The sequence below is a fragment of the Homarus americanus genome, unplaced genomic scaffold, assembly GCF_018991925.1.
Source record: "Homarus americanus isolate GMGI-L3 unplaced genomic scaffold, GMGI_Hamer_2.0 scaffold51859, whole genome shotgun sequence".
NCBI lineage: Eukaryota > Metazoa > Arthropoda > Malacostraca > Decapoda > Nephropidae > Homarus > Homarus americanus.
In genome coordinates this window covers 8,458,348-8,482,171 of record NW_024711292.1, presented here as the reverse complement: position 1 = coordinate 8,482,171, position 23,824 = coordinate 8,458,348, and the positions used below count along the sequence as shown (strand labels likewise).

Sequence of the window (23,824 nt, the reverse complement as noted above, 5' to 3'; positions counted from 1 at the left end):
TGGCAACCACGGTGGAATGACCTCCAAGCTGTGCAGTATGGACACCTAGATCCTTTTACGACTTCCAGCATGGTTTCGCTTCTACTTAGTCCACAAGGACCTCTAGCTATCCCCTATGACCTAAACGTGTTAAAATTCCTCCTTCCAGAAGGCGTCCACCAACGCCCAGGTAAGACAGCGTCGAGGTAACAAGAAATAATGCCGGGGGTGAAGCAAGCCAGGTAAGGCGTCGAGCTAACGAAGGCCGCGGTGTCAACATAGGTTAGGTAGAATCCTCCGAGTGGCTCCACAAATGGTCTTCGAGGCGCCAGGTTGGTGTTCGTGCGTGCATACTTTCGTCTCGATGCTGTTGCTGCTGCCGCCGCTGTACCCTCTAACCCGCCTCTTCGAGTTTCCTCTGCTCATGCGTTTTGCAGCTTAGTTATGGACTCGAGGACTTTGATTCTTCAAAACAAGCGTAAAACGATACAATGATTTCACACCTATCTTTACTGCACTGTATACAGCAACTCCAGGTGTATGTATGTAGTACACCCACACTATTCAAACACGACAAAAAACGGTCACATGCGTACTCCTCTCTCCTTGCGTCTACTCTCGTCCTCACCCACATGAATGGAAGAGAGCAGCGCTCAGGTCCACAACTTGCTGGAAACTATGAATGGTGGACAGCTCTCTTAGCAGCATCCACTCTCTCTCTCTCTCTCTCTCTGGAACCAGCTCTAGCCAGCCAGCACGTACACTACACACTCAACAATCCCGCCTCTGTCGCAAGCAGACACACGTTTCAGAATCTTTTATACTGTATTTCATGCATTTTGTTTTACAGACATTCTCCAATTTACTCACATCGAGTAAAAATAGCGTCTTTCACAGTATCATTTGTAAAAACCTTCTGAGCTTAATCATTATACTAGCTGGACGAAATATAAATGTAAAACTCTACACTCATTATTATTCGCTTTTCAGATGCTGTTACTTATGCTCCCAAGCTGAAGGCATCGGGAATACGATTACTGAATAAACAGTGTAGTCAAACACACCTTAACTATGATTCACTGTCGTAAAGCTGTGTGCTGTGTGGGGAAGCAGTAGTTTGAACAGACATTTGCGAGTAACAAGGACGCTTTAGTATGATGTGATGCTGGCGATGGTCTTGACGTTGTTGTTGCTGTCAGTCTGTCCGTGTTTGCTGAAGACGTTTATTATACTCGCCTTTCACTTTATATTTATAATTCATACTTTGACATGCCCCACTTTGTTATTTGTTTTTGAATTAAGAATCAGGATTCATATGATGAGGTCACACATCCTTGAACCCTATTAGGCTAGTTCTTTGACCTCTTTCCTCCCTTTCATGTCCTTTCCGCCTTTGCATTCAATCTTTCCTCCTTTTGTATATTGGCATATAGTTCATAATACTGATAACATATATAGCACTTATAAGTAATGCAGGAAAGATGCAAGTGTATTATGTCAAAGCAAAGTTTAGATCCATTCACCAACATGACACCAGTGTTTATATTCAATGCGTAATTTATAGATGATTTTCTAACATATAATCTTGTATTACATGCAGCATTCTCGCATATCTCTTTTGTGATGTTCAAGGGTCCCAAACGTGCTAGCACAACCCCAACTCTGTCACCAATAACACATGTGTCAAAGAATACATCCACATCTTCTATTCGCAACACAGTGAGGCTGACACATGACATAATTCAACACTGCTCTTCCATCACCTGGAATTCAGATAATCAAAATAACGTAACATACAATGTAGTCACATTTTACGGGATAAATTCGCTATTTAATTCATGCCACCTAAGTTTAAAAAGTTTGGCAGTTTTTTTTTTTTTGTGTGTGTGTGAGAAACTGAAAACCCTGACCTTAGACAGGTCCTTGTACAGTCATTTAAAAAAAGTAACGTTACACTTACAGTGTCATATGTTCTGAAACCCATGACAAAGAATTTTGGTCAAATTCCCCCGTTCAGATTCAAACCTCGAAGCTTCGGTGTCACTTTCCTCAAATTCTTCGTCACGGGTTTCGGATTATAACGCTAGGGGGTGTAACACGACTTTTTTCTTTGACTGTACAAGGATATATCAGATTTAAGACAACCATCGTAATCTGTTGAGAAACTTTAACCATCTTGTATTGGAAGAGTCTATTGACAATATTTGTACATAGAAATATTAGGTGTCAGCAAGAATGGACGAGGGGCCTCATGACTGGAAGAGGGACTCTGGTCTTGTCCGTCTCGTAATTAATATTCTTGAAGGACTCAAGCGAGCGCCCAAGCAGTACCAGGGATGTAATCCAAGATTTGATGCCCAGACCATCGTTGCATCAAATTGTTACCCAATAAAATATTACAATAACAAATTATGGCTACGATAAAATTTCAAGGTGCATAATACTACAGCAAAAGAAACTAATTACCTAATGTCAGATGATAAAAATAATGTCGCGGTTATTGGCAACTACTGTCTCTTCCTACAATGGACGTGATATGTGCGCAGTACTGTACCGGCTCCTCCTCTCCTGAACACTCGACGACTTCACCAAAATTATTACACGAACATCAATATCATCCATCACTAGGGAGATTGATAAATATTATTGGAGAAGTTTACTATAAGAATCACACAGCCAAACACCAAGTGTTTCCACGTGCGTTGTTGAGTGAGGACACACTAAAGCAAACTATCCAGCTTGAGCTTTTTATCCTAACTATCTTTGCAGACTCACAGTGCATGATAAATATATAAACAAACACTTTGCTGTATTTATATAAATAAACACTGACAGATTTAAGACAATTGATGGCTATTTGGCAAATACATAAACATGGCTACACACACGATGTGCAGGTTTACATTTGTGTTCCCGTTTTCGGTGCTTCAAGTACTGTACTTGGGTTACTCGCTACGCTTTCAGAGTAAACTTCAACTACGTAATACATAAATAAGCCATGATGTAAGAGTTAAGCCATAACAAAACTCAGCCCCACAAGCTAACCTGTACTCAGTGCTAGCAGCTTACACTAACCCCCCGTGAAATACAATCCAGCAGCGGAATTGGCCGTATTGTTCGAGTCTCAATGGAACTCTTTCATGAGCGATCTCTACACTCATAACCAAACACTTGTTCAGTTACAATGTCAAGATTCACTCGGAAGCACGTATAGTCTGACTCACCTCCTTAACACTGGCTATCTGATCCTCCCAAATACCCTTCCGGAAATCTGAACAAATAACTATTATTTTCGTTTCAATTTTATGTCTTACTTACGAGACAATTCACGATTGAAAGCAGTGAAGAAGGCGATACCATAAAAAGGAGACCAAATCCTGCTAGGGTTAAAATAAGAGACAGGCTATGTAAGAGACGTTAAGGGACAAGAGAAATACGAGGAGGTGGAAGAAAGGGATGTAGCGGAAAGGAATAACGAAAGAGAAAGGGGAAATGGCACAAGAAAGGGGCTGGGTGGAGGAGGTTGAGAAGTGGTAATGACGGGACTGGCGCCAATGAGGGGGAGGGGGCTGGCGACTGCCCCGATGTATGTGTTGTGCACCACAAGTTGACTGTACCTACCTTGTTAATTCTCCAACGGACGCCGCCTCACTAACTACCAAGGATCGGGGTACAGATGGGGCACAAGGGGGCTAGGGGAAGAAGGCACAGAAGGGGTAAAGATACATATGAGGCACATAATGGGTTAGGGAAGGGAGGGACAGGTGGAGCAAAAAACAAAAAAGGAGAGGATGTGGAAGGGGTCCAGGATGAAGAAAGAAACATAAGAGATACAGGTGGTAACAGACATAAGGGGTAAACTGGAAAGGGGTGAAGCAGAGAGGGTGACAAAGTGGAAGAACGTAGAGGGAATAAAGTGGAAAAGGAAACAAACTACAGTACTGCAGGTCGTCAGAGGGAGGAAGAAGACAGACACTGGAAGTTGGGATGAGTCACAAAGACCCATCTCCAGTGAGGCCATCACCACTTTGAAGGTAGAGACAACTGTACCACTTCGATGGGAAGGAACAACTGTACCACTTTGACGGGAAGGAACAACTGTACCACTTTGATGGGAAGGAACAACTGTACCACTTTGGTGAGAAGGAACAACTGTACCATTTTGATGGTAAGGAACAACTCTACCACTTTTTTGGGAAGGAACAACTATACCACTTCGATGGGAAGGAACAACTGTGCCACTTTCATGGGAAGGAACAACTCTACAACTTTGATGGGAAGAAACAATTATACCACTTTGGTGAGAAGGAACAACTGTACCACTTTGGTGAGAATGGATCACTACTGAGAACAAGATACCACTAACACCTTCGGCTGAAGACAAAATATAGTAGTACCTGCGACACCTCAGCTCGACCTTCATGTCCTGCCCGTGCAAGGTAAGAATTTCTCACCAAATCAACACACCAAGATGAATTTTTTCACCTGTGAATGCAGGGCAAATCATAAGTTTCAGGTGTAATAATAATAATAATAATTAAAAATTTAAACCAAGAAAAGGTACGCACACCATTTGACATCAGATTGCAGTCAGTGTTTAAGCATGGTATGTCTCGTGTCCAGTCAAGAGTTACGACTGGCTTCAGTGTCTGGACATGAATCTATGACTGGTTTACGTGGGCTACTCATTGCCTTTTGTGTGTGTGTGTGTGTGTGTGCGCTTAACCATGAACTATATAACTGGCTTCGGTGGCTAGTTAAGACATACCAGGTTTACTGTGGGTGATACTAATCTGTTGCTGTGGCAGGTGGGTGAAGAAACGTCCCCAATCCCCACCTTCCACGAGACAGTATCACAAATGCAGTTATTCCTCAACCACGGAGTTTTGGATCTAAACACGGTTCCTTGGCTAAACAACTTAGGTCAGTCACTTGGGTAACAATGGAGGGGAGTGGAGTGGGTGGATATTGATATTGAAACAGTTTATTTAGTCAGAAAAACACAGATACAGAGTCGATAATAATAATAACAATATTAACATGGCTAAGCCCTCTTGAAGGCACCTGATATATATATACTGTACATTTATCCCAAGGAATTATTATGTAACATTTAGTATCATCTGGAATAGTATATGTAACATGGCGGCAGTAAGAATATATCAGAAAGTTACCACAGTTATCACCATTATTTATTCATTTTATTTATTTTTTGTACATATATATTATAAGTATATACATATTTTACAGTGATGTTGATATACATAAATATGACAAGGAAGGTAAGCAGTACAACACGGGTTGTATTACGGTGAAACAAGACGACGATGAAGAGGGAAGTAGTGGGGAGGGGGGGGCTTGAGGGTCGTAGGTAAGAAGATGGGGACCTAGGGCCCAGGATGGACTGAGGTGGGGACTGAGGGTTGAAGGTGGGGGGGGGGGGACTGAGGGTCGAAGGTGGGGGGTGGGGACTAAGGGTCGAAGGTAAGGTGAGAGAGTAGGGACAAGGTCGTGGTTGAGTGGGTGGGGTCCCCACAATTTTACAATAGTAATTAAAAAATTGTGGGGACTGAGGGTCGTAGGTAAGAGGATGAGGACTGACTCGTGGTTGAGAGGGTGAGGACTGATGGTCGTAGGTGGGATGGGGACCGAGGGTCATAGGTGGGAGGGTGGGGACTGAGGGTCGTAGGTGGGAGGAAGGGGACTGAGCGTCGTGGCTGAGAGGGCGGGGGTTGATGGTCGGAGGTGGGAGGGTGGGGACTGAGGGACTTGGTTCGGGGTCATTAGAAGAGTGGTAGATTTAAACTACGGTAAGACTGGAGGAACCGAGCGCAGGGGATTTACACACAATACCTTCTCACCACTTCATCCTGATGCTTTCCGGGTTACTACGATAAGAGGGGGAGGTAGAGGAATTGTCGGTGGGCGGTGAGGGGAGAGGGGGATTAAGGAATGGATCAGAGAGTGGTGGGTGTAGTGGTTCACGAATCGGGACAAAGGGTAATAGTTGTAAAGGTGGGTGTAGACATAGTGGTGAGTCGTGGTGGATGGGTACTGGTGGTGGTGGGTGGGTGGGTGAGTGTAGGGGTAAGTGGTGATGGTGGGTGGTGTTATGGTGGTGGGTGGATAGGTGTAGGCCCGTAGGGGATAGTGGTGGGGCGGATGGAAGTAGGATGGTGGTGGTGGGCGAGCGTAGGGAAAGTGGTAGTGGTGGGTGGATGTAGGGGAAGTGATAGTGGGTGGGTAGAGGGTTCGTGGTGGAGGGTGTAGTGGTGGTGGCGCCTGGAGTCATGGCCAGCTGACCCTGCGTCGCCACACACATTTCATGCAACACTATCATTCCCCCACTGTCCTCTCAACCCTCACCCCTAGTCCCAAGAGGAGGAGTCTCCCCTTCCCTCCCCTTGTAACCTCCCCTGGGGTAAGGCATGTGTGGACGTCAACAAACTGCTGGCTGGACCGGGCAGCTGACCAGGAGGACCCCGGCTAGTGACACCACCACGTAAACAAGCCCATACCGAGGAAGAGGCCACGCCCACATCAAAGGCACACACGCATAAACACGCACACATGGTGACTGTATACACAAGACACCGCACGCCCCATTAAATACAGTCCTATGGGGCTGAAGGGTGTGGGGGGAGGGGTAGGATGGAGTAGGGGGGGTGCGGCGCCAGAACTGAGGGAAAGGAAGGCTGGCGTCGCCCTGCCCGTCGCCACTACCATAGCCGTCGCCCCCATAAAATTGATGGCAGGTCTTGGCAGGGCCCCGGCGGGAGTAACGCCGTCCTGGCCTCACTACGGCAGGCGGCCACGGTGACGGCACACCAGCGGCGACATCCAGGCGACGGCGTCACACTGGCTTTCCAGGGGTGCCGCCACTGACGCCGCCGCTGCCCCTGCTACCTGTCTGTCGCCGGGACCCGTGTGGCGCCAACCTCGTCATCCGCGCTCCCACCCACACTACACTCAATTACACTCACGGACCTTAATTTCACAAACCTCACATCACAACAAATTTACTCATGAAAAGCTTCTGGGGAAAAGAGCCATACTTCCCCTCTGGAGGAGGTGAGACGCGCAGCGGCCGTAGTAGCAGTTTTGGCAGGCGACTGACCCCGCCTGGCGCCAACGTTAAGGCCACCCCTACGTGAATGAAACAACAACCTCCTGGCGCCAAGTGGCATTCCTCTGCCTCGCCATACTCACCACCGACCCACTGACGCCAGCGCCCTGACACTTGACGCCAATCACGGTGGGGGAAGAAAAAGAGCTAGTAAATAATAAGAGTGGAGCAGGTCGGCGCCAGAGGGAGGCGACCTCACCAAAAACCAACAACCGGAGACGCAACACAAAATACTGTACTGAGTGGACCCGACCTTCACACCCACACTTTCACTTTCCCCTGCCTTACACATCACTCCAACCACAAACAAATATCATTAACAGAAAAATTCTAGTAAACACACCTTATATAATTATAGTGCATATTTTCATACACGTTTATCCTTATTTATTAACGTACATACTGTGGAAAGAACAAAACCTACTTGGTCATCAGTTTAATAATTTTAAAATGTGCGTGTGTGTAATATTAAAAAAGGTATATCTTTCTTTATTGTCTAAGTTGTTTAGAGTAGTAATTAAGACTTACTCATCGGTGTTTAAAGACCTTGGCTGTCTGCAGCACCTAAATACATTAAATTTTAAGAACGACAGTAGAGGAGAGATTCTACTGGTGTGTCTGTCAACATAACAAACAGCGCGTGTAACACGGACTCCCAGTCGTCCGTCGTGTGGCTAAGAGGGTTTTTATCCCCGTGCTAAGTGATGCTGGGAGTCCTGCCTCGAAAAATGAATTGTAAAGTTAACCATCCTTCACGCAGAGGTACGAGGCTCTTCTAGTGAGTGGGGAGGAGGAGTTAGATTACTGCCGTCTTGTAACTTCTCTCCCGCACCACCACCATCTCTACCCATACCATCTCACTGTCATCACCACATCTCCACCGTGCAACTTTACCTTATATATATATATATATATATATATATATATATATATATATATATATATATATATATATATATATATATATATATATATATATCATGTAGATCCACAATGAAAACGTGGATAAGATAAATCTTGATAAAATCACAGGAAAAGGAAACAACGGTGCTCTGTTGTTTCCCTTTTTATACACACATATATATATATATATATATATATATATATATATATATATATATATATATATATATATATATATATATATATATATATATATATATATATATATATATATATGCTCATTTATCTTCTATATCGTGTCTCATATATTTTATCTATTGCCCCTCGATAAATATCTTTGGCCCTCGTACATTGCACTTTCTCCTTCCCTCAAATATTCTTTAATTTCTTGCTCGCTCATATTTCACCTCTTGTTCTTTCTTTTAACTATTAATTTCCTGTCCTCCCAGTTAATCATTTTGCAACCCTTTCCTAATGTGTGTCCAGGGCCCTAGTAACGAACCGTCTATCTCATACATCAATATTTTTCACGGTATCCTCAAAACGCGTGTCAATTAACGGGACCAATATAATTACTGCTAAAGAACCAGAACAAATATACACAACAATTGGCCTTATTTTCTGCATTACCCATAAACGAATCCGGCTATATATTATCTTAAAACAAATTAATCTTGGAAACAACAATATGTTAGGAGAGACTCGGTGAGATTTGAGCAGTACTGCTAATATGTAAGCTTTTGAGTAAAAGATGTGATTCATCGTAGCCTTGGTTGTGTGTTACACCCGGGGTGTCTGGTTGAGACAGCATCAAGGTCAAACTCCAGTGATACACAACTCGAGGGCCCGCCAGGTAGGAAGCCTCGTGAATCTGCACCTTATTTTCATGTCAACACCAAGATTACCACCAGCCCAAACAATCATATACAATCACCTGAAAATATCATAACACTAATATCCAAGGAATGGTGCCAGGAAAACCATGGACTATTTCCGTAACCATGTTGTTTGGTATCACAAGATATCAGTCAAGGTTAGACTGCCTAATTATAGTTGGACTTGTTGACACACTTACAAGTGAGGGGGAGGGGGGAAGGTACCATGCTAAGGATAATGTGTTGGCGACGGTGTGACGCGACCACCAAGGAGATGGCACCGACCAACTGTGTGGTGACCCTGAACCTTCGTCTCCAGAAGCAAATAGCTCGCGTGAAACTATAGAATGAGGAAAGTGGTGAAACGGGGAATTCTTCACCTCACATTAAAAAAAACACCCACTTTTGACATTATATTCCTAATAAATGTAGGAAAATATGGCACAACTTTCAAATTATGAAAAATTGGCACTCCCCCCCTGGTACATGCAAAATATTACATTTGTTCTATTAAAAGATATAAAAAATAAATATTTTAAATATTATACAGGAGTATATTAACACAAGCATTATAAATAAGTAACTATTATACCGGAGCATAACATACCATAATAATGAACGTCATACAGAACTGGCCAAAGTCAGCAAACAAATACAGCACAATATTCCAGAGTTCATTAAGTGCTCAGGTTCATTTAGAGTTCATTTTACTTTCACCTGATGCTGTGGACACTCTGGGGAGGATTTTCTTTGACGTGTTGTGTTTCACCTTTTATAATTGTATTTAGATCATATTAAACAAATACTGTAAATCACAACAGTGGCGGATCCAAGACGGCGCAATTTGGTTATTTGATTTCACAAGGGACATGAGTTGTGTCGGCGCCGAAATTACAGGGCCAGCATGGAAATGACCCCTGCGGACACGAAAACATAGTCATTGGTTAATCAGGTGCCCTTAATCTGACCGTACATGGCCCGAACACTAAATAATGCCTTTGAAACTTTGTATTACCTTATTGTTAAACTGCATATCCAATGTAATCAGTATTGTGTATTTTGCATTATTGTGTATTTTGCATTATTGCGTAAATGTTTAACTTGATAACCTACTAACAAATATGTAAAAAAGAATCATTATATACCCAGAAGAGTCTTCAAGTCTACTGACCTTCAGAAACAATAATAATTATATCTTGTGGCATTCTTTTTCCTAGTTGATAGGTGTGCCATTTTTCCTTCTTTTTTTTCTTACGCCATTTTTTCTGTAACATTTTCCCTTGTGGCATTTTTCCTGTACAATTTCCCCTGTGCCATTTTTTCCTGTAATATTTTTCCTCTAATATTTTTCCCTGTGCCATTTTTCCTGTACCATCTTCCCTGTACTATTTTTCCCCGTGCCATTTTTTCAGACTTTCATAACCTTCCTCGTCACACACCGTCTTATTGGCATTATCTTTTTTTTTGTGAAATGTCGTCAACATTCCTTCATTGATTCCAAGGCTGAGCTGACACTATATGCAAGACAGACGGGCAGATGGACAATGCAACGACTAAATACCCTCCTTTCGGGGAACATAATCAGATCCTGTTTTACCCGCTAGTGTTAGTGAGTCTAGCTGACATCTGACTCTGATGTGGACACCATTTGTTAATTCTTAGAGACCATAACATTGCCATCCTCCAAAGAGCGCCATTAACTTCACAATGAAAAGTCCTCGAGAATACTCAACTTAATTTGTGTTATTGCTGCTGGGATGAATGTATATGAATAAAGATATGCCATGACGGAGGATGATGAAACTTATTACAGTAGGTAAACTTCCACAACGTTCTCTTACTCCCGCGACTAGATCAGATAGAGATGAGCATGTCTTGTCAACTCAAATGTCTATGGAAAAATATCACAACATGATTATCAACTTGGGAAATTAAACCCCCACAATAAAAAGACACTTATAGTACAACAAACAATACAGGTTCGATACCCACAGACATCCTCTTCAGTAATGGGTACGAAAGTGAGTCTAGTTTCACAGCAATTTTATTTTACGTGGGTTTTATTTGGCTGTTTGTTATTCTTTTTTGTTTTTAAATTGTAGCAGTTAACAAAAGGAAAACTTCGTCGTGGGTTTCGAAACGCAACGCTAGAGGGGTGTAACATGACTTGTTTTCTTGTACATATTCCCTTGCAGTATCCCCATCTCTTTGAAGAGTTAAAGTAATGACAACCTTTCCCACCACATCTTTGCCCATCAGTCTCTAACATTATCAAATTGCGAGAATTATCACTGAGAAGCTGCCGTGGGTGTCGTGGTGGTGCACACACACGAGGTAAATATATATCTAGCTCGACTGGGTAAGCTGACAAATGGCAGGGAGAATAAAGAAGAACAAAAAATATTAGAGAAGTCATACACGTTGCTTGGTCCTGGTGCTAGCTGGGTGCAGTAACCTTCTGGCATGTAGCTCCTTCACCCGTCACTCACACTGTGCGAGGATTCTTCAAGTCATCAGTCAAGTTCTTTATACAAACAGTAATATACTCAAAGCCTCACCAAAAGGATCAATAAAACAGTGTTAAAATACATGATATAAATCGTCGTTTTTAGACACATCGCTGTCCGTCTTGACTGAAGGTTCAATGGGCTACGTGACCACCCTGACGCAAAGAGTCATCTAACTAGAGGGCGAGTCCAAGCACTTTCTGGGAAGAACATGTGGCTGGCCTGTGACGAGTGACTGTGCCACTGCCTGGCACGGTGACAATGATGTTGCGGCATCTCCTGTCACCTGCCACTACCGGAAACACCTTCACACAGAAGGACCTCTTCCTCCTCCTCAACGAACGGTGTCACCTGTTTTCAGTTACAGGCATACAGTATCCACCAGGTCGGATCACACTAACACATAATTGTCTCTTAGTTGCAATTGTCTCTAATAAATCCCTTAGTAGTTATTGTTTCCATCTTGGCCATCACATATTTCTCTATCACCTAATTCAACAAGTATAGCATATCTCTTCAAGTTGTGTTCAGCTCGATAAGCTTTTGCTGGAATATGAGAACAGTAGTTGAAAATTACCCCCCCCCTAAAAAAAAGAAGTCGAGTCTTACTTCTGTGTTGATATATTTTAAACTTTACTAGAGGAAGTTAACTGACTTTTTCACATGTCAAACATCAAACTCGTTACCAACACATCAGTTGTCTTTCTTTAATTTAGAATAATCTAATCGGTACTGAAGAGTCCACTGACTCAGATAGTTAGAATCTTAAACATGCATCCAACTTTTTTCATCTCCAACGTAGAACTACACCAGTAGCTCTGCCTCGTCATCGGCTCCGGCACGCCCTTATGACACGGTCCTTAGGGACAACACAGACCCACTTGAGGAATGCCCTTGGGGGCTGCCCTACATGACCCTTAATATGGCCAAATGGGCCAGTTCCCCAGAGGACTTGTGCCCACCCACTTACACCATATTATCCATGCTTGACCATTTGCCAAGACGCCCGAGGCATGACTTTGGGACTCAAGTCACTGGAACTTCAAATTTTACCACAACTCTTCACCACAAGGTCTTAGATCTTGGCCTTAAACCAGTCACAGTAGCACTGTACTAAATGCCTCCAGTCACCTCCACTCAATCGTTTACTGCAGCTCTTTACCTCGCCCTACTTATTAGAAACTGACAGTTTGCTGCATACCTTCAGAAGGCACCTGCCATCGCTAACACCAACACTTTCCGGACTATCATGTGTTTCACTGTTGCATTTAAGAGCTTATAATTGATACACTCCTCATCACTTTTCCCTGCGACAGTTTCATCAAAGACACTTAGCCGAGTCTGCATACGAGAAAAGGTGAAAGTATGGGTTAAATGCATTTCAATTTACCTTGAAAAGTTTAGTACTAAGGAACAACTCTACTTTGTTTTAGTCATAAGCCAAGAGATTCGGGTCCTTAATGCATAAAATAAAACTCGGGTATATTATATAGGATTGGTGGTCTGGCCTTGAAGCGAAATAGGTAAAGGAAGGGACCTTATATTACTCGGAGGTCGCTGGGGGGAGAAGAAGGGAGAGGTGGGAGACGGTGGTAAGGGAAGGGATGGGGAGGTAAGGGACGATGGTAAGGGAAGAGGGGGGGGCAGGAGGGGTAGGGGCCGCCAAGATGTACATCACGAATATGACAACTATATTACCTTGGCAAGAGGGAAAGACATTCCAAAGCCGAGATGCGGAATCGCGAGGAAAATAAAAGAGTGATTTAAGAGAGCACGGAGGAAAGAGAAGAGAGAGAAATAAGTGAGAAATGGAAAGAGGAAATAATAAATGTAAGAGCCATCCTCTTCCGTAAAGGATAATGAGAGAGAGAGAGAGAGAGAGAGAGGGGGAGCTGTCGCGTGCACGGAAAGGAAACAAAGTGACCGGACAAACAATTCCCCCCCCCCTCGTGAAACAAATGAAGATTGCAATGCGTGGCGACTAGGTAGTGAAGCGTGGCACGCTTTTTGTAAGGACAGACACTACATCCTGGTCAGTATGTGATGTGACACCTTACACTCGGACCCCAGGCGTGTGCTACCATCACTACCAGCCGTGATAGATTGTCTAGTCGTGGTACCAGTTGTGATAGCCTAGCCTTGTACTGAAATCCAATACTAGGTTTCCCAGTAACCTGTTGCCTCTTCTAAGCTACAAATATCTTGATCTATGTATTCCTCCACACATCTCTCACTGAGTATCGGCCTCCTGCCACCTCTTCCCGACATCTTCCTGATACTACACTCTCCTCCGTCACTTTTCGGGTCTGTCCTTTCTGTGTTCGTATAAGTTAGCCTCGACTTCATCACACGCAAGGTCTATATAAAGATCCTATACAGACCGTGTTCACACTGTATGTTCTTGAATTTCCAACGCAAACTCCTTTACCCAACCCCTGAATGATCCGGTTTCTTTTCCTGAAAAGAATACGATTAATTAACCGTTCTATTCATAAGTGGATGCCAGTTTCTCCACTTTAATTCCCTGGTACTTAGTAATTACTTCAGCCGTTAGAGCATAGCGAACTACCTATCAATTAGGTGTACATGTCCAAGGCATCCGGAAACCTGCGTCATATAGCCTAACCCCATTGTCACTCATGATCTGGACTGCCAGAACACCGCCAAAAAAGTAAATTACCTCATCACTCTATCAAGAACAATTTAAAATGTAGCCGTAAGACTAGTCATATCAAAAGGGCACACTTCCTCTACAATAGACACCACAGATTTCAAAATCTAACTCTATGGGCCTATTTTAGTCAAATTTATCTATATGAAGAAGATGCGGTCTGATAGAAACCCAAGGCCTTGACCACGAATATTTCAACTGATGGAGAAAGATATTCGTGTGTAGAAGAGTACTGTATCCTCAACAAGCGATCGGTTCTGAGCTGGACGTTTCTGAAAACACCCACTTGAAGTCATTCAGGAGCACAACTACAGTATACTACTGTTACTGACCAGACAGAGCCAGAGCCCCGCTGCTTTTCGGAATAGACAAAAAAGTAGTTCATTCATAATTCAACGGATTCCCAGGATCCTCCTCACACCCTCTTAATAAAGGTGGAGGTGCCGCCAGCCTTGAGAAAAGACAAATAAACCATCTACTGGAGAATGCGGATATTTCCAGGTTAAAGAATCTAAGTGGGGCTGCAAGATCAAGGATATGTACGTCTAGCAACCTTCGTCCCGGCTACTGTTCCACTTCTCAACCGGATTGGTCAAGGTACGTCTACCGGAGGGCCGTGATTGGATGCTGGACCAAATGCTTCCAAGAGTCTAATTGGCTGGTACTACCGTTAAACAATACTGTTAATGAGTGTTCTCCAGATGTGACGCAAAACTCGAGACGACAGTGTTCTTGGTGGGTTCAAATTCAGGTACTGTTCTAATGTATTTATAAAATCCTAAAAAATGAATATGAAAAAATAAAAAATTATATATATATATATATATATATATATATATATATATATATATATATATATATATATATATATATATATATATATATATATATATATATATATATATATATATATGGATGACTTCGACGTAAGGTTTACTGTCTCCACAACTCGGAGCACCTCATCCTAAACGTCCTAAACGTCCTGGTGTGTGTGTGTGTGTGTAATCCATAAAAAAGCCACGCACTCCGATAGAAAATCACATACATGTCTCCTCCAGATTCCAAAACAAAGTCATCTACATAAAATAAGGAACACCGAGGCTCTGTGTTCCCCTTAAAACAGCTAATGCAACAAGAGGCTTGCTTGTGGGAACGGGGGGCAGGACGGGTCTTAAGTGAGCTGAAGATAAAGGATTTTGGTATATTTAGCTTGTTCCTTCGCGGCGCCTCGTAACAAAGGCAAGCAGGCGCCAGTGAGACCTGCCCCACACTTGGTCCGGGGGCGTCTCACATGATATTAATGCCCCTCCTCGCCACCATGATGATGATGATGATGAAGGTGAGGAGGAGGTGATGGTGTGGGGTTGGTGGTACTGGCAATGGTGGAGGAGGTGGTGGTACTGGAGGAGGCGAAGGTAATGGTGCTGCAGGAGCAGGAGTTGTTGGTGGTGGTGGTGTTGTAATAGAAGGGGGAGGTAGAAGTATGCAGGAGGTGGTGATATGCTGGGGAAGGTTGAAAGGGATGATGGAGATAGTACATTATATGGAGGATGGGCGAAGTCAACAAGATGTTGGGAGGGAAGAAGGGGCTAATTAAAGAAGAGGACGTGGATGGTGATAATTAGGATCGTTATGACGGGGGAAGTGATCGTAATAAAGACAGGTAAGAAAGTTAGTGATAATTATTGAGAGAAAGTGATTCACGATGATAGTTTAGAAAGGGAAGACAAGTGAATCAGTGACATTCAAGTGGAACAAATTAGAATGATAGTGGCAACGATGCCAAGGAAGAAAGTAGCTGTTGGTGACGATAGTGGCACAAGTGCTGCAAACGCCACCGCTAATGGATTTACTGGTGGTAATGGCGGTGACGATTCGGATGACCGTGTTGTTGCCACGGTGTTGTTTACCCTAGAGTACCCTGACTAATTACAGGTTCGTAAAAACGCTACATAAACAGTACAGGACAAAATCCCCCATAGAACAAATAATACTACAAAAATGTAATTATTATTTTTATTCTTATTATTTACAGCTTATGAACACTTCTCTGACATGTAAAATATTACATTTATTAAATTATAAGACTACAATGCCTAACCAAACCTATTATGCACTTTAACTGAGGGGGTTTTGTCCAGGGGGCTTTAGTCTGGGGGACTTTTCTCCGGATCCCACAGAAACCACAACACAACATTGTATATTGAATAAGATGACAGCCTGTAAGATGAGATATCCTCTTGAATTCGATGAAAAAATCCAGGACTCCTACTTCTTAATCCATTCAGCACAACGACGTGACGCGGTGAAGAGGACAGTTATGGGGACTGCATTTGTAAATGAGTGTGTGACGTCAATTTCAAACTAACCAGGTCGTGTTCACGGACAATAAGATAAATGTTTATATCCGAGACGGGGTTACTCGTCATCGTGCTGAACGTTTTGTTTACACTTGCAAAATGTATTTACAGTTATCGTAAACGAGATACGCTTGTGTTTACATTAACAAGCTTAGGTGATGACCAGGGCGCGCAGTGATAAGGTTAGACAGTCAAGGGCAAGACAGGCGCTCCATCTGTGAGCTGAAGGGCCATTCATTCTCCCCCTTCGAGACCTGACCTAAAGCCACATTGTATTAAGGTGCATTAGGCAATAATGTAAGACAGAGACAGCGTATTTTGGTGTATGTGACTTGGCGCATGTGTGCGTGGGCGGGCAGACTCCACGACGCCCTGGCTCCACCTCATCTCCGCTTAGTATCAAACACTCCCGTTTACCACAATTAAAATGTCTTCCCAAATATAATCCACCATACCAACTTTTTGTTGGATTTTGACGCTTATATTTTCATGTGAAAACGGAAGTATTAAAAGTTCTCTCCAAGCGTTAAAATCCTGCGAAAGTATTCAGCGGAACGATACCCAAAACGCCACAAGAAGGCGGCGGTAGTGGTCATCTTTGGCGGCGTTGGTGATAGTGTCTGAAAGTGTTCGTTCAGCTGACGCGCGCCCTCACCCCAGCTCACCTAGCCAACCCCCACAGCACCCCTTCCCCTCACCCTACCCTTATCTACCTCCGACGTGTAATGAGCTGACAACATTCGAATACTGGCTAATACGTAATGAAATAAGGAAAACAGAGTAAGCGAACAAGTTGCAACAACATTATCTTCGAAAGCGGTGCTCACTCTCCAAGGGTTTCCCTGACGTCTGTCGTAGGGAGGCCGGTTCAAGGGGCACCTCTCGTGACCTTCCGCTTAATACGACGGTCAAGGGCACCACCTGACCCCCACCCCCCCTATGTTTTGGAATTGAAGAATCCTGAGCTGAGCTTAGTAAACCAGGAACAGCCATCAGTATCTACAATGCCACCCATTTATGACGCGCAGGTCATGGGATCGTGCGAAAAACTTGTCCAAAACTAAACTGCGCAGGTTCTGAGCATATGCTCGTTCCAGAGTTTAAAACCTGTCGTGAAGGTACACTGCTTTCAGTCGTATTTCACAGTTACGTAAGGATGAGTTAGTTCCCCGCAGAGACCCATCATGCTTTGCCAACTTTAACCACCAGGCTATACGGCTTAAGATTCATCTACTTAAAATTTACCATTTGAATATTTATATATATATTAGCAACCCCCACGTGGGAATGTAATTGCACAGAGGGAAAAATAGAGTGAGGCTATCTGCCACTGGAAGGATACCCCACAATGAGACAGTTTCGGCGATCCCTGGCCACAACTGACAAGTAGGTATCCCCCAACTCTTCAGTCCCTGCGAGTATCAAGTTCATATAGATCAATGTCCCGAAAACTTTATAGTGTAAACTTTAGCGCTAAAGTTTCGTGTTCAGTGTGGTAAGCATTTTTATTTTCATGTGACAGCAAAGATAAGGTACGGTGGAAGTCTATATTCAAAGACAAGTGGGTATAAGCACCAACTGGTGGGAGACCAAGGACGCGGAACTAGACTAGCGGGGCAATGACATTCCCCCCCTCACCTCACCTCCTCCGGACCTCCGGAAATATTTAGGATATTTACGGCATTTTGGCGAATTTGTGGCATCTTAACAGTAAAATTAAATACCTTACACTTCCTGGATTTGTCTCGAATAAGCAGACTTCGTTATTACACGTTAAGATGTTTTATATATATATATATATATATATATATATATATATATATATATATATATATATATATATATATATATATATATCATTTTTAGTCCAAATAACTCGCGGACTTTGAACATATAATCTTATAATTGTGGCATGGTCAGTAGCATTCCCTGGTTCCACACAGTAGGTCGAGGGTTCGAGTCCTGGCTGGTGAGGTCGTTGATTATATATATATATATATATATATATATATATATATATATATATATATATATATATTTATTTATTTATTTTAATAGTAGTAATGATAACAAAGGTAAAGAACTGTATTACACCAATAAATAATGACCGAGGTGCAGACATATAAGCAACGACGGCGATTCACCCTGGACATTGACTAAATGGACATCTGACTGATGTAAAGAGGAAATGATCATTTCTCCTCCACTATCCTGAATTACTGAGTCTATTTTATACGGTATGCAAAAAACGCACTTATGAGCTTTAACCAAACTGTACAATCCTCCATCTGAATTTAGATTAAATTACAGTAGTGTTTGTGTTTACCATAATGACTTTCTGTCAGACCATGCTGTTCAAGCCACAGAAACAATACACATATATCAGTAACTAGTGAGTACACAATTTATGGGCCTACAGTAACTTAGGACATATCATCGTAATGGGCCACAGATCGTCACACAAAGGGATAATCATTTCTTGCCTTCATATTTGTGGCGGTACGGGGCCCGTGACTGAGAAACCAATTCACACTGCCCTACTGCGAGCAGTAACAAGAGCAGGTCCTGAGGCCCCCATTTTGCTGGGTCTCCCACTGGGTACAAATAAGTCTGATCCAGTGTAGTGTCATGGTCCTGGAGGGAACTAGTGGGAAGTGCAACCTATTTGATGTTTTAAGTTTAGGGGTAAATTGTCGGTCATAACCAGTGTAATCTGTTCTCCAGTAACGACACAGCATTGATCTTATGCATGTTTCCCGTGAGAAGTAGTTAACCGTGTTTATTAAGTATATAATAAATAAGATATACTTAGTCTTGTGTTTAGAAAATCTCCCAAGACCAAATTCTTATTGACACAGGCGACCACGCTACATTTTCCTCACTTAACCAATCCCTCCTACTGGCAATTCTCATTATATATTCATGGTGAGTTTGATCCTCATCACATTACTTTTTTATATTATTTAGGCTGATTAAATTAGATCACCTTGGTTAGGGTCGGTTAGCACATCTTAATTGTCGTCAAAAAATGGGCACCCAGAGTCGCTGTGCACCAGGGGGAGGGGAGGGGGTGCTTGTACAGTCGACTCCTATATTTTGGAAAGGTATTGAGTGTGTACTCACCAGTCCCGTGGGTGGAGTAGGTGGCGTACTGATGAGTTCCTCCAGTCTCCTGCGACTCCACCAAACACTCCACTTCTTCGCTCGGCGCCGCATCTGACAGAACCAACCCAACAATGGCCCAGTTAGTAACCTTTACTACAATGTTACATAGTCCTCTTACCTTACACTTTCCTAAATTTCAGTACAAAGTATTATCACACAGTTTTATATTACTGTGTATTAACCTTACCTAACAGTTTCCTAGGTTCGGTATGAAGTATTACGACTGAATATTACACACTTCTCCGGAGGAGTAAGTTCACCAAACTAACTTCCTGAGTTTTCTTAGTAGTGGAATATTTCATGAAATAACACCATTATTATCCTTTTCTAACTGATGATAGATTGTTAAAAAAAATCACATTAATCACTTAATTAAAATATAATAATTCTACAGTTGGTGAAATGTTTCTACACCCCTCTTGCAACCGTTTCCAAACGGCAAACCTATATGACATATACTGTACCTCTATAGCAAACCTATCCACCAATAATGTCCGTCGTTCCATTCATTCATAAAGTACTACTGCGACGGTGCCGTTTGGAGACAGGTTACCACAGGGGGTGGAGGAACACATTTCCGCACCTGTTGCACAGTATTCACCTAAGTCTTCATATATCACACTTGTTTCATAGCCTGACCTTTATTAGCACTCTACTTGGAATGTACTTAAGAACCTCACTTACATAAATCATGTAGCCTGTTTATAATATATCTTATAAGCTAGATTAAAACCTATTACTATACAATTTATGTATTAAACACAATTATGATAATTTACTCAAGTGCAAAAACAAACCAAAATTAGGATGTAAAAAAAATTCGAATAATGATATGCACTATAAAACATCATTTAACACAACATCCACTCACCAATCTCAGAAAAGACCCTGCAAAACAAAAAAATTGATCGAACAAACTGTTCGACGACTTCTGTTCAAGCCAGCACATCGTAAGTAGATCAAACAACAAAACTGTAACTAACAAAACCTATCAAAGCTGACGATATGTATTAATGTGGTTTACTTTTCTCACTTCCAGATACAGTAACGCAATCTTACTTGATGGTTCTGGCTATAAACAAAAGCACGACATGACAGTGGGTGGCAACGTGTACTGTACTCACTTACCTTCTGGTCTAAGGAGTTCTACGTTGAATCTAGTATATGCGGAGGCGGGGATCTAAAGAAGAAACAATACATGCCACTAAAAAATTACAACATTGTAAAATAAAAAATAATTTACACGACAATTCACTGACTACCTGCTACGATATTCTTGGTTTATTTTACGTGTAAAAAAATACGTTCCCATTTTTATCTGTAATATTGATTATACCTGGAAACTGACATAGGCGCCAATTCCAGTAGTGTAAACAAAGGTGGCGAGGCTATCTCTCCGCTACTTGAGGCTTGGTATCCCAGGTATTCCAATATTTAACTTGAGCCCACACTTACCTCTTCAAGGCCAAACTTTGCACAATTACTAACAAAATGTAAACATTACACAAAACAATTGGCACAGAGAATAGTTCAATAACCCCACTTAAGTCGTTCTACCAATGGGTCAAAGTGAAAAGTAATGTTTAAATTCGTCTTAGCGAGATTTGAGTGTTAGGTCCATTCCCAAGCCTTTCAATGAACATCATTTTTCCTACTAATAATCTTAACCTGGCCGTAAACTGCACAGTATTTAATCTTGGCTCTATCCCTGATGACCCGCCAATCTTGGGAGATGAACACTAAGAGCAGCCGTTGGTTATATCTGTCATGGCAAAGACACAAAACATCTTTAAACAAGTTCGTTGCAAAAATAACAACACTCGTCAAAATTCACAAATAACCAGTCACAGATAATGGAAACATGCGCTCGAATCGAAATAAATCGCGCAATCACCAAAGCAAACAAGCCCAATGGTTGTGTGGTCACAGTTTAAGGTCGTTCGCTCTCAACGAGAACAAAGCAACCCCACGCCAGGCTGATAAAAAAAAATCACGTCGAAAACTCCAATGCCCGACTTATGGATTTTTTTGTACTCCCCCAAAGGCTGGCAAAACATGTGAAAGAGATTACGTCACCTAGCAACACTACACCGTGGCCTTGCTATTTAACTTGTACCTTATTTTCGCCATCCGACATCTTTACAGTATAGAGACCAGTACCCTCCTTGGCACTTCACCTTCAGACATAAAAAACACACCATCAAATATCATCTGACTAGACCGAGTAATAAAGCCGTAAAGAGGGTTCGGTTACCACACGGAATATAAAGCTTGAATGATCGTGTTGCCAAATGTATTATAACAAGTCAACCGTACGGGAGCAGCCTGACAACTAGAGTGGTGGAGGGGTGAAAAGGATAGGAATAGTCTCACTTAAATGATATAATTGAAGGATTGCGACCAAGCTTAAATAAAGTGTGGGGCGAATGTTACCAGCTTGCTGTCAAGCAGAAGGCTGCAGTGTTACCAACCTCTCGATCGTGACGGTCGCAGCGGTACCAATGTGACGGAAAATGTGAATTTGCCGCTTAAATAAAAAAGAAAAAGACACAGATTTCTCTCTCGGCAATGGTGGTGGCATGCAGTGTTACCAATGCGGTTAGGCAATGACATGGGTAGCAGTACCCATGTGGCGGCAGTAGAGTATACAGAGGCGCTAGGGAGGGAGGGGGGAGAGAGGGAGGAAGGGGAGTGGGGGGGGAGGAGGGAAGGGTGGGGAGGGACAAGTTTTTGACCTCAGTCACCCGATACGACTCTATAACGTCCCACTGACCCCTGGCCCGTGACGCGCACACCCGCCCAGCCCTGCTCGGAGGGGGAAGGCAGGGAAGTAAAAGTGACAGGGAAATACCGATGGCAAAGAAATAGCACTAAGTAGGAGGTAGCAGTGACAGGAAAGTAGTAACGAGGAGTAGTCAAAATTATAAAAGTAACAGCAACGACAGGGAAGTGGGTATTGACGTGGGTGGGTGGCGGAGAAAGTGTGGGTGTATGGACAGGCGACATTTTTCTCAACAGAATTTCAAGGAGGAAAATGCAATAGCATAACTCTAAACATAACCACTATTAAAAATGCACACAGTTATATTGTAAACTATCTCTTGTTCTACTAAACAAATCGTAAAATCAATCTCTAACCAAACGTTAACGTAATCATGACTTAAACATTACCTTAACCATACCCTTATCCTAAGCTAAGCAGGTTAGGTTAGGTTATGACTTTTTTCACTGCAGATTTTGTTGGGGAATAAAAAATATCGGTGGGAGAGATGCTGCCAATGGAGCACTTCAGGGAGGAAGTAGGCAGGGTGAGTAAGGTGGGGGATGGGGGGACAAGAGAGTGTGGGGTGAGTATGTGGGGATGGGGGACAAGAGAGTGTGGGTGAGTAAGCAGGATGGGGACAAGAGTGTGGGGTGAGGCAGGGGGGATGGGGGGACAAGAGAGTGTGGGTGAGTAAGGGGGGATGGGGGGACAAGAGAGGGGTGAGTAAGGTGGGGGATGGGGGACACAAGAGAGTGGGGTGAGGCAAGGTGGGGATGGGGGGACAAGAGAGTGGGTGAGTAAGGTGGGGGACAGGGGACAAGAGAGTGTGTGAGTAAGGGGGTGGGGGACAAGAGAGGTGGGTGAGTAAGGGGGGATGGGGACAAGAGAGTGTGTGGGGTGAGTAACGGGGGATGGGGGACAAGAGAGTATGTGTGAGTAAGGTGGGGGATGGGGACAAGAGAGTGTGGGTGACAAGGTGGGGGATGGGGGACAAGAGAGGGTGAGTATAGATGGGGGACAAGAGAGTGTGTGGGTGAGTAAGGTGGGGGATGGGGGGGACAAGAGAGTGTGGGTGAGTAAGGGGGGGATGGGGGGACAAGAGGAGGGGGTGAGTAAGGCATGGGGACAAGAGAGTGTGGGGTGAGTAAGGGTGGGGGGGATGTGGACAAGAGAGTAACGTGGGGGATGGGGGGACAAGAGAGTATGGGTGACTAAGGTGGGGGATGGGGGGGACAAGAGGGAGGTGTGAGGCAGGGGGGGATGGGGGACAAGAGGGGGTGAGTAAGGGGGATGGGGGACAAGAGAGTGTGGGGTGAGTAAGGTGGGGATGGCACAAGAGAGTGTGGGGAGTAAGGTGGGGGATGGGGGACAAGAGGTGAGTAAGGTGGGGATGGGGACAGAGAGTGTGGGTGAGTAAGGTGGGGGGATGGGGACAAGAGAGTATGGGTGAGTAAGGTGAGGAGGACAAGAGAGG

General features: G+C 43.3%; 1 protein-coding gene across 1 annotated transcript in view; it reads right to left on the bottom strand.

Moving 5' to 3' along the window:
* Positions 1-21,723, bottom strand: part of LOC121866042 (mothers against decapentaplegic homolog 6-like) — a 31,303-nt gene extending 9,580 nt beyond the window's left edge. Inside the window, exons 1-3 of the mRNA XM_042365661.1 lie at positions 21,703-21,723; positions 20,715-20,766; positions 19,545-19,637 (exon numbers count right to left, since the gene is read on the bottom strand). Of these exons, the coding sequence (XP_042221595.1) occupies positions 19,545-19,637; positions 20,715-20,766; positions 21,703-21,723 (166 nt within the window). The remainder of the gene's footprint in view (positions 1-19,544; positions 19,638-20,714; positions 20,767-21,702) is intronic.
* Between the last annotated feature and the right edge of the window lie 2,101 nt (positions 21,724-23,824).